This window comes from Apaloderma vittatum, unplaced genomic scaffold, assembly GCF_000703405.1.
Source record: "Apaloderma vittatum isolate BGI_N311 unplaced genomic scaffold, ASM70340v1 scaffold10235, whole genome shotgun sequence".
In the NCBI taxonomy this organism is placed as follows: Eukaryota; Metazoa; Chordata; class Aves; order Trogoniformes; family Trogonidae; genus Apaloderma; species Apaloderma vittatum.
This window is the reverse complement of record NW_009716518.1, coordinates 43,153-59,799: the sequence shown is the minus strand read 5'-3', so window position 1 is coordinate 59,799 and position 16,647 is coordinate 43,153. Positions and strand designations below refer to the sequence as shown.

General features: G+C 48.3%; 1 protein-coding gene across 1 annotated transcript in view; it reads left to right on the top strand.

Annotated features, from left to right (window-relative positions):
• Positions 1-16,647, top strand: part of LOC104274054 (dynein heavy chain 9, axonemal-like) — a gene marked incomplete at its 3' end in the record, with an annotated part of 77,709 nt that overhangs the window by 18,034 nt on the left and 43,028 nt on the right. The window contains exons 14-22 of the mRNA XM_009869570.1: positions 1,800-1,935; positions 3,055-3,251; positions 3,337-3,761; positions 5,340-5,562; positions 7,835-8,001; positions 8,389-9,259; positions 11,520-11,650; positions 12,783-12,909; positions 15,856-16,008. Coding sequence (XP_009867872.1) covers positions 1,800-1,935; positions 3,055-3,251; positions 3,337-3,761; positions 5,340-5,562; positions 7,835-8,001; positions 8,389-9,259; positions 11,520-11,650; positions 12,783-12,909; positions 15,856-16,008 — 2,430 coding nt within the window. The remainder of the gene's footprint in view (positions 1-1,799; positions 1,936-3,054; positions 3,252-3,336; positions 3,762-5,339; positions 5,563-7,834; positions 8,002-8,388; positions 9,260-11,519; positions 11,651-12,782; positions 12,910-15,855; positions 16,009-16,647) is intronic.

Genomic DNA, 16,647 nt, shown 5'->3' with positions numbered 1-16,647 from the left:
GGCTCCACGTCCCGCCTGTTGTGGAGCCACTAGAGGGGAGTCGTGCATCAAGCTTCGGATTCCTGCTCAGGGGAGAGAAATCTCCCTCCCAAGTATTGCCCTGAAATTAAGAGAGGCAGCTTTGGCTGCGAGTGATCCTTCGGATTCAGAGTCCTTGTCCCTCTGTGGGAGCAGGAGGTGATGCTGATGGTCCAGGGAGAAGCTGGGTGACTGGAGAAAAGCTGCCATCCGAAACCTCGGTGCTTTCCAGCGGCTTTGCCAGAGCTGAGCATCTTTTCTGTAGGCCTTGAGAAAACCCGGAGCTCTGCTCCTCACCTGTCCAGAGTGAGGCAGTGGTCATGTCAGGGACAGCACCTCAGCTTGGAGAGAGGTCCATCCCTCTCCTGAGAGTCAAAATCTTGCCTTGGACACTGGGAAGAACCAGCTGACCCTCTCTGTAAGACCAAGCTCTTGTTGCTTACCTTACCTTGCTCTCTGCGGTCAGCCCTGGACCTCTAACCCCTTCTCTGCACACTGAACCCCTGCTGAAGATTTTCCCTTGCCCCTGCTGTTCTGCCACCGCAGCTGTAACAGGTTCAACCACCTCCAGCCAACACCCAAAAGCCCAGGGCACTTGCCTGAGTGGCCAGGGAGAATACGGGGTTGTTGTCATGGCAAGAGGGCTGGCACCACCGGTGTGGTGGCACCATCAATGCTGCTCGCAGAGGCAGGACCAGCTGCAAAACAGTGTGGAGGTACTGGGGAGAGAAAGGCCCTGTGGCCCCAAAGGGGATGTCCCCATGCCTCTGGCCTGCTGTGCTGGTCAAACCCGGAGAGGGAGCAGAAGAGGGGCCAAGAGCTGCTCTGCAGGGCTTTCCTTGGTTGTTCCAAGTCTTCCTGGGGGCACGTGAGTCTTGAGGCTGCTGTGAGAAGCACAGCGAGGGGTTGGGTACGGGCACCAACAGGAAGAGGCAGAACAGCTGGAGGCTGGCTTTCATTGCCCTACTTTCACTGGGATGAGGCCCCTGGAGTAAAGATGCAGTCAAAGCCCGGTAACAAGGGGACATTATCAAATCAAGACCTGGGAATGACAAAAAGAGGAGAAGGAGAGGGCGCAGCAGACTGGGGGACAGGATCACAGCAGAGCCCGGGAGATGCAGGGAGCAAGCGCACAGCCTGACCTTGTGAGCATAGAAAAAGGCAATCCAGAAAAGATGAGTCCCTGCTGTGACCTCCTGACTGGGAGCTTGTCTAGAGGAAAGGAACACACTAAGATGAGAAAGGAGTTTGTTAGACAACCCCCTGTCTTCTGATACCCCAATCTTTATCTGGTTATATATGGGTTATTTAAAAACCCTTTATGGAATTTAAAAGCTTGCTGATCTTGAGATGACCATTTGTGGGGCAGAGGTGCAAGCAGTCTGCCTTGAAAGCCTCGTCCACTCAAGGTAACATGATACAGGCCATCAGGTCTGGGTCTTCATGCATTTGGGATGACCCTTTGAGACCCGAGTGCAAAGTGTCTTTGAGCCCTGTGTCCTCAGAGAAGGAGGAGGAGAACAAGTTGCAGATCTCCTAAGGCTCTTCTGCACTCCGTTTTTGCCCTGCAATTATTTTGAATTGTTTCGGATAACAAAGCAGCCCTTGACGAAAGGTGCAAGTCATGGCTATGCCACCAGCAGCTACATCTGTCGGATTTCCCATCCCTCCACAAGGCTGGTACCCCTGTGCTCACTGGCATCAGCTCTTAGCTGTGTGCAGCCCTCTTGCAGGATATACTCAGCCCCATTGTATTTGAAGGCATCTTCTTTTTCTTCCAGGAAAACCAGAGCCTCTTACTTGCAGACCCAGCATCTGATGTCTGGAAGGCTTATGTGGATTATTTGGATGAGATAGTCCTGGATGGATTCTTCACTGCCATTGAGTCCTCGCTCAAGTACCTCCTGGAAAACACAGGTGACTGCTGGTTGCTCTCCGCTGGTCGTGATGAGTGCTTCAATCTCACCAAAAGGCATCTGCTTTGTGCTCTTCTTCATGCCTAAGAGCTCATCTCTTCTTTCTGCCTTTCTGTTGTGCCTCCTGCACTGCCTGCAACAAATGCTGGAGGAGCCTCCAAACACGGGGGGTGACTCCATCCCTCCATCACTGGAGAAAGGCGTTGCTCAGCGGGAGGGATAGAAGCAGCTATGCACCACTTGTAGGGATTAATGGACAGACAAAACTGAGGCATCATCCCAAGTCTGTGCTTGAGCATCATCCATCTCCTGCCTCTCAAGCACAAAGCATCCAGGTGATGTAAAGTTTCATTTGTGGAGCTGGTTCTGTTGGTGAAAGACATGAAAGAAAAATCTCACTCCCTGAGCGTTAGTCCAGTGAAGAGATGAGGTGGGGTCAGCAGTCACTAAATCAGACCTCCTGCCTAAGGCCACCGTGGAGGTTCCCTCACTCTGCTGAGAGCAGCTTGTGTCCAGCTGAAGCATGTTTCCACCAGTGCTTCCCTCTTGGATGTGGAGGGACACTGAGTTGGAGAACTGCATCCAGCTCTTCACCGTCTTGACAAAACATGCACATAATTTCAAATTTGCATTTCGCTTCAGTTTCCAGTTGCTGTTGATTTTTTGTGGGGTTTTTTGTTCTTTTTTTTTTTCTCCCCCCAAGCCTTTCTCCACTAAATTAAAGAGCCTCTTGGTTCCTGTTGTTTTTCTCCTCTGCAAGCACTTATGTGCAGTAATTGTTCGGCTCTCAGACTCCCATTTGATTAGTTTAAGAGCCTGGTCTATTTAAGGCTTTCCTCCGCTCTCTTTTTTTTCTGGTCCTTGAATCACTCATGTCTTATCTGTTCTCCAGTATCTCCTGTGGGTACCAGAACATCAACTAGTTTTCCAGCTTCTCCTCCGTCTTGTGTGTGTCAGACACAGCGTTACTGCACCTAGCGAGCGGGTGTCTGCTCTGTGGTCACACCTGCCTGGGCTCCTTTTGGGACATGTGTTCACCTTGTGGTAGGATGGCAGCGGTGGTTCAGGATCACTTTTCTCCCCTTGAAAAAGGTTCAATATCTCTGTTCTTCCCTACCAGATCCTGAGGCGGGACTCGCTCCCCTGCTGGAGGTGCAGCTGGACTTGGTGATCCCAGATTTGACCTTTCATCCCTCCATGGACCCCGGCACAAACGATGGCTTCTATGACATGGTGGAAAGTCTTCTCAATGACATCTACCGGATCTCCTCGCTGGTGCCCAGGCTGGCCGAGCACAGTGGCTTCCCCCACTACCAGGTCCGTGGCTGTGGAGCTCCCTCGTGCTGGGTGGCAGCGGGGAGGTCCCACGCTGCTCCCGCCTCACTGTGCTCTCCTCTTCTAGGCCGACATGGAGGACATGGCCGATCTGGCCGACATGCGCCATGACCTGATGGGACGTGTGCAGGCAGTGATGGCTGCCTGCTGTGAGTACCGCAGTACCTTCGAGCACTACTCCTACCTCTACGGGGAGGACAGAAAGGAGTTCTACCGCCAGTTCCTCCTCTACGGACACATCCTCACCACTGCAGAAATCGAGGCCCACGCGGACGATGGGGTCCCCGAGACACCTCCCACGCTGCAGCAGTTCAGAGAGCAGATCGACTCCTACGAGAAGATCTACGAGGAGGTGAATCGCATTGAGCCCGTCAGCATCTTCCAGAGCTGGCTGAAAGTCGATGCTCGGCCTTTCAAGGCGTCTTTGCTGAACACAGTTAAAAGGTGGAGCTTGATGTTCAAGCAGCATCTCATGGACCACGTCACGCACAGGTAAGACACCTCTTCTCCTTGGGACTTGTGCTGACCAAAACGGGTTTTGCTTGTCTGGGCTGGGCTTCATTGTTTCATGCTGATAACTAGTCAGCTAATACAGGAACAAAAGAAGGGGCCGTATTGCATGGAACACCATCCCAACCCCTACATCTTCCATTCCCTGCTGGGAACTGGTGTGGCTGAGTGTGTAAAGTGGAAACAGTTGTATGGGCTTGGTACCACTGACACCCCACGAGCCGATGCTCCCGGGACCTGCTGTGTGCTGTTAAGAAGGATGTCCATTCATCCTGACCCAGCTCATCTGATCCCTGCTATGACTCCGTGCTTACTTTGTGGAGTTTGCTATTAGCCCTCAGTAAAGCTGCATGAATGCTGTGAGATACTTGCCCTACTATATTGCTCCAAAAAGAAATTCGGGTTGTCTGGCACGAGCAGTCATGGGGAGGGAGTTCCAGGGTTACAAAAAGAAGGAGTTTTGGATGTAAGTTTCTAAGTAACGTGTGTTCCCTTCTCTGTGTAGCTGCTCAGTTGATGGATCTGTGCACAACGATGAGTCGGGTGATTTATTTGAGTGGTTGCGACTGAAGGATGTCGTAGGTCTGGGATGTTTACAAAGAAGTATTTACAGACACGTAGTAGTGAAGGCTGCTGTGTGCGGTGGATGGTAGGAGCTCTAGTGTTATTTCCAGCATGATAATTCTGTTAGATGATCTCTGTGCAAAGATATTTTTGTGTAGCTTGGAGGAGGCGTTTAGGAGTTCTTATTAAGAATTCCTGACTCAGCAATTTAGTTTTTACTAGGTTAAGTTTTAAGGATACATTTTGGCTCACCAGCATCCACAGAATCTAAGTGTGGATACTTAAAAATAAGTGTTTGAGAAGAATGGCTCTTCTGGAAAGGACCAGAGATCCAGGAACCCGTCATGCCTCTGCCAACAGTGCCTGGTGAGACTGAGAACAGGCAGGAACACTTTGCCTAAATACTTGCCTGGTCTCCATCATTTATAGCTCAAGGACTTTGAGAGACAGGGGTCATGTCTTTGTATTTAAAGACCTGGTTGGATTTTTCCTTCTCCCATAAATGTTTGGTTGCTTTTCTGAACTGCTATGAATTTTTAATATCTGCATCCTTGTGAGCCAGAGACTTAAACCGCGTGAAATGAGGTGGTGTGTAAAGAAGAATCCTCATTTGTTGTAGCTTTGCAATCTGCCAGGTTCCTTTGGGGATCTTAAATTCTTGTATTGGAAGGGACGGGATGAAAGCTCTCCTTTCAAACTCCTTCTGTCCAGACCACTCCTGAGCTCTCAGGTCTCCGTTATGCTCTTTCTCAGGGACCTTTTCTCCAACCTGAGAAGTCCCAACCTATTTATCTGCTCCTTGCAGGAAGCCGTACCACGTCGATGGATCCCTGTGAACAGAAATTGGGGTTATGAGGCTCTCGGCACGTTGCTGTGCAATGGACAGGGCTAGCCAGAATTTTTCCCTGGACATGCCAGTTCCCTGCCTGGTGTCTGGCTGACGATTATTTCCGTAGGATCTCCTCTCATTTTGTCTTCTGCTTTGTGTCACCACAGCTTGGCTGACCTGGATGAGTTCATAAAAGCCACTGAAAAAGGTTTGAGCAAAAAGGTTGAAAAAGGTGATTACGAAGGCTTGGTGGAGACTATGGGTCATCTCCTGGCCGTTAAGGAACGTCATGGTGTCACCGATGCCATGTTTGAGCCCCTGAAGCAAACCGTCGAGCTGCTGAAGACGTACGAGCAGCAACTGCCAGAGGAAGTCTATAAGCAGCTGGAGGTGGGTGCGAACTTGTGCAGGGCACTCCGATTTGCTGAGTAGCAAAGAGAGCGTGAGATTGAAGAGAATTGCAGGAATATTTAAGACCTCACTCCTTGTCATTAGAGGGCCTCAGTAGATAGTATTTTGTTATTGCGGGATGTGCCTTAATAGCTTCAAATTTTGGAGTTATATTGAGATTTTTTCTTTTAAAGCAGAGATTAAGCCTTTTGTTATGTATGAAAAACATAGAACTGCCTGCTCCAACTCCCAGCGATTACTCTTGAAAAAAATTAATGCATTTTCAAATACATCTGTTAATTAGGTTGAATTATAATTATTTTCAAATAAGCCAGTTCTTGGCAACTGTGGAGATGGGAAGGATAATGTTGGCAGAGGAGTTGCCTTCGTGTAGGACTTCAGTCCTTCACTGGGTCTGTAACACCACATCTGCTTCACCTAGAGGACATTGCTGGGAGCAGGTTATGAAAAGTATTTTGGCACCCTTCCACATCTGGCTCTGATGTATTAGGAGATTTTTAGGAGGATTCCTTTCATTTCTGGAAAGCGAACCATGATCTGTAGAATAAAAAATACTGTGAGGTGCCCAGCCAGCCTCGGGGAACAGGAGACCAGCAGCACCGGCAAGACCCAAGAAGTTACCGTGGAGAAGCATGTGGGTCTGTGCTGATGGGTGCCTGTAGCCATGGGGTGCTGTGGGCAGAGGAGTCTGTGTAGGACACAAAGTTTAAAGCAGGAACTTTTGGGGAGATGTTCCTGCCTTACGTGTCTGCGTGGCAAAGGCTCCTGTTCTCGGCTGCAGTTCTCATCTCTGAGCGGGGTTGAGCAAATCTGCCTGTGCAACTGTGATCTGTGGGTCCGTGATTCTGGATCACTGAATCTGGAGTAGTAAAAGGTCCTAAAGATATCTGAATTCCTACAGACTCCCTGAAAACCAGGAGAGCTACCTTATGTAGAGGCTCTGGATGCTGCAAGAGCTTAAGTCCAGCACAAGAGACGGTGCTGGGGGGAACCCTGCTCTGCTAATTCCTCTGCCCGAGAGCTGCTTGTCTGGTGCCTGTTTGTGCAAGTACGTTCCAGCAACTAATTTGTTTTCCTGATAGAAGAAATGAGGGATGCGGAGCAGCCGTTCAGATGCAGGAGATAACAGAACAGTTGTATGCTTTCTGGCAAGTGACAGCAACATGGAGCTGAATGATTCATTCGCTCCCGTAAGTGGTGGGAAAACCAGAAGTAAGTTCCTCTAGGTACCGCTGCCTTCATGGCTGTGGAGATGGATGGGCTGGAGCTGGTAGTTCGGATCAGAAGGAGAAGGAAGCAACTCCGCATGTGCCCTGCTGTGGTCATGGATAGTGATTTCTATCGAGACCGGAATATAAAGTGTCAAAAAAGAGACTCCCTCAGGAGGGACTGGCCCTGCTCTGGTCACCTCTACCACCTCAGAGTTACCCCCAGGTTACTTCCTTTTTTCCACAGTGTTTGTGGGTCTCCATTAATCTCCTCAACTACATGAATTGGGATGAAAAGAAACCCAAAGTCTGTTCTGTAGGATTCCACAGTACATGTGGCACTGGGACTTGAGGACAGCAGAGCCCTGGGCTGAGGATATGGCTCAGGACAAGAAATAAAATCTCTTCTTGAGGAAAATCCCAGTTACAGAGGGTGGATTGTCAGAAGTGGCGGGCACTTGCAGCTTGGATGCAGACATGAATAAGAAACCAGCCCCATTTAGTACAAATATTATTACATGGGCTGGAGGGATTTGCCTCAGGGAGCTTTCTAGAAGTCCTTCTGGTAGAACACCTCTTCTCAGAGCTGGCAGGAGATTTTCCAGGCCCTGTTTCTTAATGAGTTCTGGAAAGGTGGACAATCTGATGAGCTTGCTTTTGCAGCCTATCCTCCTGCTTTCAGCTGCTCCTGGCAGGTTCCAGATCTGCTGGGTCTGGCATTAGGATCACTGCTTGCTCTTGAGCCCTGAACCATCCTGGGAGCTCAGGTTCTAGTCTGGAACCCTTCTTCTGAACTTATGGAACATTTTTTTACAATCAGAGCAGTCTGTTATAAAGTCTCATTCTTCATTAGTCTTCAAAATCTGGAATAACTGGTGAGTTTTATATCAAATTGTGTGTTTAGCCTTTACAACGAAACTTCCTTACAATTTTAGACACAGAATCTGTTGCTTTTCCTGTTCTGTGGTTATCTATAAACAGATCAGATGAGCCTTATATCAAATAGCAAATACTCCCTACTGGCATTGAAATTTCGCTTGCAGGAGCTGCCAGAAAAATGGAACAATATAAAGAAGCTGGCGATAGCTGTGAAACAGCATGTGGCTCCTCTGCAGGCAAACGAAATGACAGGTCTGCGCAAGAGCTGCGTGGCGTTTGATGTCGAGCAGCAGAGATTCAGAGAGCGATTTCGGAAGCAAGCACCATTCAGGTACGAGCATATTATAGCATCAGAAAATCCCCGAGGGGGGGAAAAAAAAAAAAAAAGCTTTATGTGATCATCTCCGAGCGTCCTCAAGCATGTGTGCTTGAGCCCTTGCCTGCCTTGCCTTACCTTCTCCTGGTGTCTCCTGGCATCTGTCATCCCTGGGGTGCTTTGTCCCTGGGAATGCTTGTCTGGTGTCAACGAGAGATTGAGTTGGAATGCTGAGTGCACGGGATCGCTCTAAGGTGACATGAGTAGTGCCGTGTGGCTGTACTGTCCCTGTGTACTATAGACATTTCATCTCTGCTTTATCTCTTAGAGGCACTGTTTGTTTTATGTTTTCTTTAGAAGTTGTTACAATACCACTTATGAAGAATAAACACTTCTTTCTAGGTTCGACACCGAAAAGCCTTATCAACAGCTAGATGCAAAGCACATTGAGATTAAACAAATGGAGTCAGCCATGACCTCAATTTACGAGTCAGCTGGTCTGTTTGAAGTCATGGTGCCAGATTATAAACAGCTGAAGCAGTGCAGAAAGGAGCTGTGTCTTCTCAAAGAGCTCTGGGATATGATCTCCCTCGTGAACACTAGCCTTGACGACTGGCAGACCACCAGATGGGTGGATATTAATGTGGAAAACATGGATCTGGAGTGCAAAAGGTTTGCAAGAGAGATTCGGAACTTGGATAAGGAGATGAGAGTGTGGGATGCTTTCACTGGGCTGGACAGCAAGGTGAAGAACATGCTGGTGGCCTTGAAAGCTGTGGCAGAACTTCAAAATCCAGCCATTAGAGAAAGACACTGGAATCAACTCATGCAGATGACAGGTGTGAGGTTTGTGATGGACTCGGACACCACACTGGCTGACCTCCTGAAGCTCAACCTGCATAATTTTGAGGATGAGGTTCGTGGCATCGTGGACAAAGCAGTGCGAGAAATGAGTATGGAGAAAGTCCTCAAGGAGCTAAAAATGACTTGGAGCACCAAGGAGTTTCAATATGAGCCTCACCCCCGGACAAACATCCCGTTGCTGAGGTCAGACGAGGAACTTATTGAAACTTTAGAAGACAACCAGGTGCAGCTGCAGAATTTAATGACATCGAAATATATTGCGTTCTTCCTGGAGGAGGTGTCGGTGTGGCAGAGAAAGCTGTCCACTGCGGACTCTGTCATTTCTCTCTGGTTCGAGGTGCAGCGTACGTGGTCTCACTTGGAGAGCATATTCATAGGCTCAGAAGATATACGGGCACAGCTTCCCAAGGTATGAAACCCCAAATCTCTGTTTTTCATGTTTGGAAAGTGTTAAAGAGCCACCTCCATTATGAGAAATAGGCCAAGTTACCCACCGCAGGGCTTTTCTCCTGCTGCCTTGCTTTTCTGGAGGCTCCCTTAGTGCTGTAACACTTTCCCTAGTGCTGCCCCAGGATGTTTTTGTGCTGCAGGTTGTGCCTGAGCCATGCTGAGGAGCTGCTTTTCTCCTCCCCACTGCTGCGTAGCAAACACAGAGCTCCTGGAGACTAAGCGCAAGGCTGCTGGCTTCTTTCAGCACTGCAGGCATGTTCCCTCTTCCCTCAGAGGAGAGAGGACTGAGATAATTACTCAGACATTGCAAATCATCAAACCAGAGCTGGACCAGGCAGCTTTAGTGGCAGCTCCTTCCCTACCTTCAGCACTGGTGCAGGGGGAGAGTAGCTGCTTCGAGTCCTGCTTCCAGTCTTGTTCCAAAATTCCTTTGATTGTTTAGCAAATCTTCCAAGCTGGCTCCTGGTTTCATAGAATCATAGAACAATTCAGGTTGGAAAAGACCCTTGGGATCAAGTCTAACGATTGACCCTACACTACAAGGTCACCCCTAAACCATATCACCCAACACCCCATCTAAACGACACGTGAACACATCCAGGGATGGCGACTCAACCCCATCCATAGGCAGTCTGTTCCAGGGTCTGACCATTCTTTCCGTGAAGAATTTCTTACTATCCAGCCTAAACCTGCCCTGTTGCAACTTGTAACCATTCCCCCTGGTTCTGTCCCTAATTCCCTGTGAGAAGAGACCAGCACCAGCCTCTCTACAATGTCCTTTCCAGTAATTGTAGAGCATGATGAGATCACCCCTCAGCCTCCTCTTCGTCAAACTGAACAGACCCAGCTCCCTCACTCGCTCCTCATAAGGTCTGTTCTCCAGGCCCTTCACCCACTTTGTTGCCCTCCTCTGCACTCGCTCCAACACCTCGAGATCTCTCCTGTACTGAGGTGACCAAAACTGAACACAATACTCAAGGTGCAGCCTCACCAGTGCTGAGTACAGAGGGACAATCACTGCTGTCCCCATCCATGCGCAGTGTCCCTGTCACTGCCGTGGGGGGACTGCCACCCGGTGGGTGAGGATTGCCACCCACGGGGGGTGCCCAGCCTGGTGACACCCGGACAATACCCGCCCCTGGCTCCATCCCTTCTCTCTGGCCTGCTTAGTGTGTTCCTCCCTCTACTTTGGAGAGCTCTGGGCACACCTCTGGGCAACACATGCAGGTGCTGATAACCCGTGTGTATATATATATATATGATGTCTATATGTATGTATGTATATACAGGCCTGAAGGCTGGACCGTGTGCCAGCAAGCTGTTAACACCCAGCAGCTTGTTAAGGGCAGGTATGAAATCGCATCATGATTTCAATCTGTGTCCTCCTGGGCAGCTGCCTGCATCGCAGTGCCCGTCTGGCAGGTGGTACGAATCAACAGCTTCTTCCCTTCCCTAGAGAAAAGATGAAACTCGAAGCCTCGTGGCGTGTTTTCAGGGAGGGCTCAACCCTCGAGCTTGCTACTGGTGATGAGCACGGGTTAAGGTGGAAGCGTTACCAGGAAAGCTTGGAGCGTTTCCAGTCGGTGTCCCGGCTCACTCAGGAGGCCCAGCTGGGAAGGAGAGAGGAGCAGAGGCATTCTGAACCCAGCTTTGTTTATTCTTTACCCTTAACTCCAGAAATTCATGGTCCCTGTTAGGTGTAAAGCATAATTGTCAGCGTGCTCCTCTGCTGCTGCCATGGGGCACGGAAGGGCTGTCCTCTGCAGGTGTCATCGTACCCATTTCAGGGACAGATGCTGGGACTCCTGTGCTGTAGCAAGAGGGGAAGAGTGAACTCACAAGGAGTCAGCAGCCTTTCACCCTTATGGGAGCATCTCCTGCTGCCGTGGCCAGGGCAACCTGGTGTTTCATCTGGGCACAGAAGAGAAAGAGTTATAAGGAGACATTCCAAGAGGAATTCAATCCCATGAAAACGGTTGGTCCTGCTCATTGGGGTCTGCATGGATCACGGCTCATCGGGACACAGTGAGAAGGTGGCAAGTGGCCAACTGGAGACTTGTTTTGGGCACGTGGCTGGAAGGGCCCTTCTGAAATGGGCAGGAAGCTCCCTGCACAAAGTCCTTCCCTTCAGCCCCGAGACAGTATCCAGCAGAGGTGATCTTTTAGCACAAAATACTTCTGTGCCTTACTGTGAACACATTCTTTGTATCGCTTTTTAGGACTCCGAACGCTTTGAAGGGATTGATGTGGATTTTAAAGAACTGGCCTATGAAGCTCAGAAAACACCAAATGTTGTGGAGGCCACCAATAAACCCGGTCTGTCCCAACAACTGGAGGATATTCTGGGCAGGTAGGTAGAAATTAAAAAATCCCAGGGTTTTGGTGCAGACTAGGATCAACTGTAATAAATTTGTTTAATCTGTGCTCCGAGGATTTCTCCCTAGACTATGCATTCCTTGCATTCACAAGTCAGAGCATTTCTGATCTTAAGATTTGGGGTTTTCTTGTGAGTTTTTTTTTGTGTGCGCGCGCTCCATCCCCCTGAAGCCCCCAGAGTGGAGTCTGGCTTTGTGTATGTGCAAATTCTCATCTTGAATATTGACTTGCACACGTATAAAGCCGGGCAGTCATCTGGTTTTAGTAAAATATGGCCTCACTACCATCCCAAACCCAGTGTCTTAAATGTCGATTTAGCAGTCCAAGCAGGGATATCTCCAGCAGAGCTGAGCCCGTGTTCTTTAATTTATGAAATTATCTCTGCATGTATACCCTTGACGTACGGTGTAACAAGACTCTGCAAAAGACCTCAGTGCCCTGAGATGGATACGCTTCTCTTAACATACAAGCTTGCCTACCTGGAACACACTTAAAAATTAATATGACAGCTGTTGTGTCAGTAATAACTATCCATTTAAAACACAGATTTTATTTTTTCTAATCAGATAAAGCCAATGTTCCTCGCAGAGGACTAGCTGCGTATTATTTAGGAACTTTGTAAATTCAGCAAGAGTTTAGCATGCAAACGCTGAAACATTCATTTCACATCGAAGCAAGCAAATTTCCTTTCAGGTTTTGCAAACGTGAAAAGCTGAGTAGGTCTGAATCAGACTTTAAAATGTGGCTCATTAGAATAAAAAGAGTTGTGGAAACTTTCATCCCAGTGTGAAATCACCTGTGGCAGTTATGAGCTTGTCTAAAACAGTAGGTCAGACTGCAAAACCTTTCCAGCCCCTTCCACCTGTGCTTCTGCTTTTTTTATGAGGCTTCTCTGGCTCTTAGGCTGTTTGACCTGTGGGAGTAGAAAGAGATCTATGAAAACTGTTTGGAAAATGCTGTAGAGGACCAGCCCACAGGCTCAGCTCATGTCAGGCATTTCCCCATGCCAGGGGAGAAGCTGCTTGATAACTCAAACTGTAGCATGAAACATGAAGAGGTATTTACCCACCTGTCCCAGGCTCTGTTTATCTGCTTTGTCTCCCCAGATTGTCTCTGTGTGAGAAGGCTTTGGCTGAATATTTGGACATGAAGAGGTTGGCCTTTCCCAGATTTTACTTCATTTCTTCTGCAGATTTATTGGATATTCTTTCTAATGGCACCAGCCCGCAGCTGGTAAGCCTCGTACTGCATCACCTTTGCATTTCCCAGCTGTGTTAGTAATGTCATGGTGGAAGATTCCATCTTGGGACTCTCCTGCAGCTTATCCTTCCTTGAGTGCTTTTTCTCCCACCCTCGCTTGGATTAATAATAATTCCTTCACAGCTGACCTTCACCTGTCATCTCAGAAAGGCAACATGTGCCCTGCATGTTGTCTGCTCTAACCCCAGTGATGCTTTCAGATGGTTCGGAAAGCACTGCCCGGAGCAGAGCTATGTTTGTGATGCCATAAAACCAGTGGGTTTATCTCTGCTGGGATAAAATGAAGTTGGAGAAAACCACCTTTTATGAGAATCTGAGCCAAAACCTGTTGCTAACCTTGGATGCCCATCACGGGATGCCACCCAACAGCATCTGCTGCTGAAAGAGCCACAGGCTGATGTGGAAGCATTGACAACTAATGCTTGGAGAGGCTGTTCCTTTCTGTAGGCAGAAGATGCATTTTCTATTCCCCCAAGTGAGGGCCTTTGGGATGTCCTGATTTATAGGGGGAGAGGAGAACACAATCTGAAAGAGATGAGGCAGCTGGTGGCTAGACAGTGACTGTGGCCAAGGCAAGCGAGTAGATCTCCAGGGACCAGGCTGGGACCTCCTGCAGTGGGCTTCTGCACCGTCTGACTGGGGAGACTTCTCCTCTCCGGGCTGGGTTTCTGAGCATGATGGCTTAATGCCGGGTGTGGGGAAATCATTCCAAATATGCCATTCCTCCCGGTGACTTTGGTGGCTTGCTGCGTCATCCTGTTGGAGGAACTTGTAGTAAGCTTCTTGGTTTAGGATATGGGTTCCCTGTGCTCTTCCCCTCACTCCCCAGGGGAGCACAGACCCCCCCTGTCCCCACTAGGGAGAGGTTTCAGATGTTTGTCCGTACGGAATGTGGCGGTGTTGGGGTTGATTATTATTGCTGCAGGAGGTGCTGTCAGGAAACCTCAGCCACTCGGCCTGGCTGCCCTGGGCTCTGGCCAGCGGTGTTGGGGATGCAGCCCCTACGCTGGGGTTGATATGTAAAACCAGTCAGAATATTCACAGCAAATGGAGAGTGCTGGCTAAGGAGTGAATTCCTTATTCTGTCTTTCAGTAGTGAGCAATCTCACCTTCTTTAAGCTTTTCATAATTTTCAACATTCTTGTGAGCTCCTGAATGGAGCAGTTTGCATGTGCATTTGGAAATGCTGCTGTTTACTTCTAACCTTTAACAGTGCTTACATCTGTTTCTGCTGCTGGATGATTTCAGCCCACAGAGTATCATAAATACGTAGTTGATTGATACTTAAAATGGAGAGGAAAAAAAAAACCACAGGAAGCAAAGAAAAGATACTGTGTTGCAATGCTCCATGGAGTAAGAAGAAATTCCTGGTGTTTTCTGTTATTCAAAACTATTTGCAGTAAAATCAAAGTAAATGTCAAGTCGGATCATACACGGATACGCTCTCAGCCTTTCCACTGTAGTTTCAAAGTCTGATAATTCCTAAAGGAGGATTAAGCACACAGTAATATTATCCTCTTGAACTGAGTATTGAACTTGCGCAGATTCAGGTGTATTCAGGGCTCCGGGAGCGGGATGGCACCGAGTGCTGGAGCTCATATGAAGCTCTACAGCCTGGCCAAGGTCTGGGAGTGGGAAGTGGGGATTTGTGAGCAGAAACATCTAGAGGTAAGAAAAGGTTTCTCTGGTTTACTTAAGATTTGAAGTAAGTCTGGGGGGAACTGAGTGCCCTTTTCTTCTCAGAGGTACTTAGCTCCTTCCAGCATTTGGCCCTGCTTGAACATGTGTCGGAAGAATACAGAGCTGTGCCCAAGCAGGACAATGCAAAGAGGACAGCTTGTGAGAAGGAGCGTTGCAGCACTTTGTGAGTCAGTGAATCAGAACTAAATGGACAAGTTCACCCGTCTTTCCCAGAAAGCATTAGAGCACCCCAGGCATCGTGGGCTGTTCTTATTTCTCATCCCACCCACGGGAGTCTGTCCACCTCGCTGGCCCCAGTTGTCATCAAGAGGGGCAGCTCCTGTCTGGGACTGTTCTGTGAGCTGACCCTTGCCATGGGGACATCAGTCCTGGGAGAAGCAGGTGTCTCTTTGCAGCGGTGTGTGGCACACGCAGCGAGGTAGTTGTGTGTTATGCAGTCATCTAGAAGAAGTATTGGAGACCTGCTCAGCTCCCAGCAGGCAGGTGCCGCTGTTGAGAGCCACCAGCAACACTGCTGGCATCTCCCTGTTGGTTTTTCAAACCCAGCTGGGTGTGTAAAGGGAAAGGCTGAATTATTCTTTTTCTTCTGGAAGAGCGCTTCTGGTCAAGATGAGTATTTCATAGGTCTAGGCTGTTTGTTGTGGGTTTTGGACAGAAATTAAGGTCTTTCTTCTCCATAGAGGAGAATTCAGGAGTTTAAATTTGCACGAACTTGATTTCTAAGTGGTGAAAAACCAGGAAGGTTCAGAGTGAAACCTGGTCTAGTTGAGAGACGTTGCTGCCCATGGCAGGGATTTGGATTAGATGATCTCTAAGGTCCCTTCCAACCTAGGCTGTTCTGATTCTATGAAACTCCACAGTGTACTGAGAATAGGATGAGGTGGAGCAATGGCTAGAGACATCCCATCACTACAGATAGGGAAATTTGGGCTAAGAGGATATGTAAAGGTTGAATACTTTCTGTTCTTTTGCCCTGGGAGATTTCCCAATGGTGAATTAAGGCATATCTATTTTCTAAATGATGTAGAAACAGGTGGAAGTATTGAGAGAGAGAGCAAGAATCTTGTGTTAGCAGTATCCTGGCCATGCAGGAGAAGATGTGGTGCTCCCAAGACGCTCAGGATCACGCTTTGTGAATGTGATTGATCCCGTGACATGTATGGTGATCTCTGTGCTTGTCCTTTCTCAGCCACTCTATTTAGGAAATTTCTTTTGCAGGTGCAACGTCATCTTTCCAAACTGTTTGACAACTTGGCCAAGATGAAATTCCAGCTGGACTCTGAGCAAAAGCCAACCAAAATTGGCCTGGGAATGTACAGTAGGGAGGAGGAGTACGTCAGCTTCAGTGATCCCTGTGACTGCAGCGGGCAGGTGAGATGGAAGACCTTGTCTGCAAAACTGTCCAGTGGGTCTGCTCTCCTGCCCCTTGCATGGGCATCTGTTGCTAAGAGGTTAGAGCTTCACTGCTCTTCCCTTATGTGTGAGAAAGTCTGGAAGAGGTGGTATACAATTTAATTTCTCCTTACACCATAACCCTTGGTCTCACTCGATAATTCTTCACTAACATGAAGCATAGGTGTCACAGTCCACTGTGGGAGAAAGGGCAGTGACCTTTTTCTAATTAGTTTCTTTTTTTCAATTTGAATTTTTCTAAGACATTTTGAAAGTTAGTCTTACATCTTGTTACAAACATCCTCCTTAAGGGAGGAGATGCAAATTCAAACCAGACCAAGCTATTCCATAGTACCTCTGCATGGATTTCTTTTGAAAGAAGTTTTTTTGTCTGTTTTCCAAATCATCTTTTTTTCATAGGATGAAATAAAGTCCAAAACATAAGAATCAAACTACAGCTCAACTTATCTGTCCCTGTAGTTGCACCTTTCTCCATGGACTACTGTAGGCAGCTAAGGTGTGAAATGCCAGCTGCTCAGCTCCCCAGTGATGGAGCTGGTTGCATTTGAACTCTTTTCTCAGCGAGGGCTTTGCCTGTGAAACACTAAATTCAGCAGG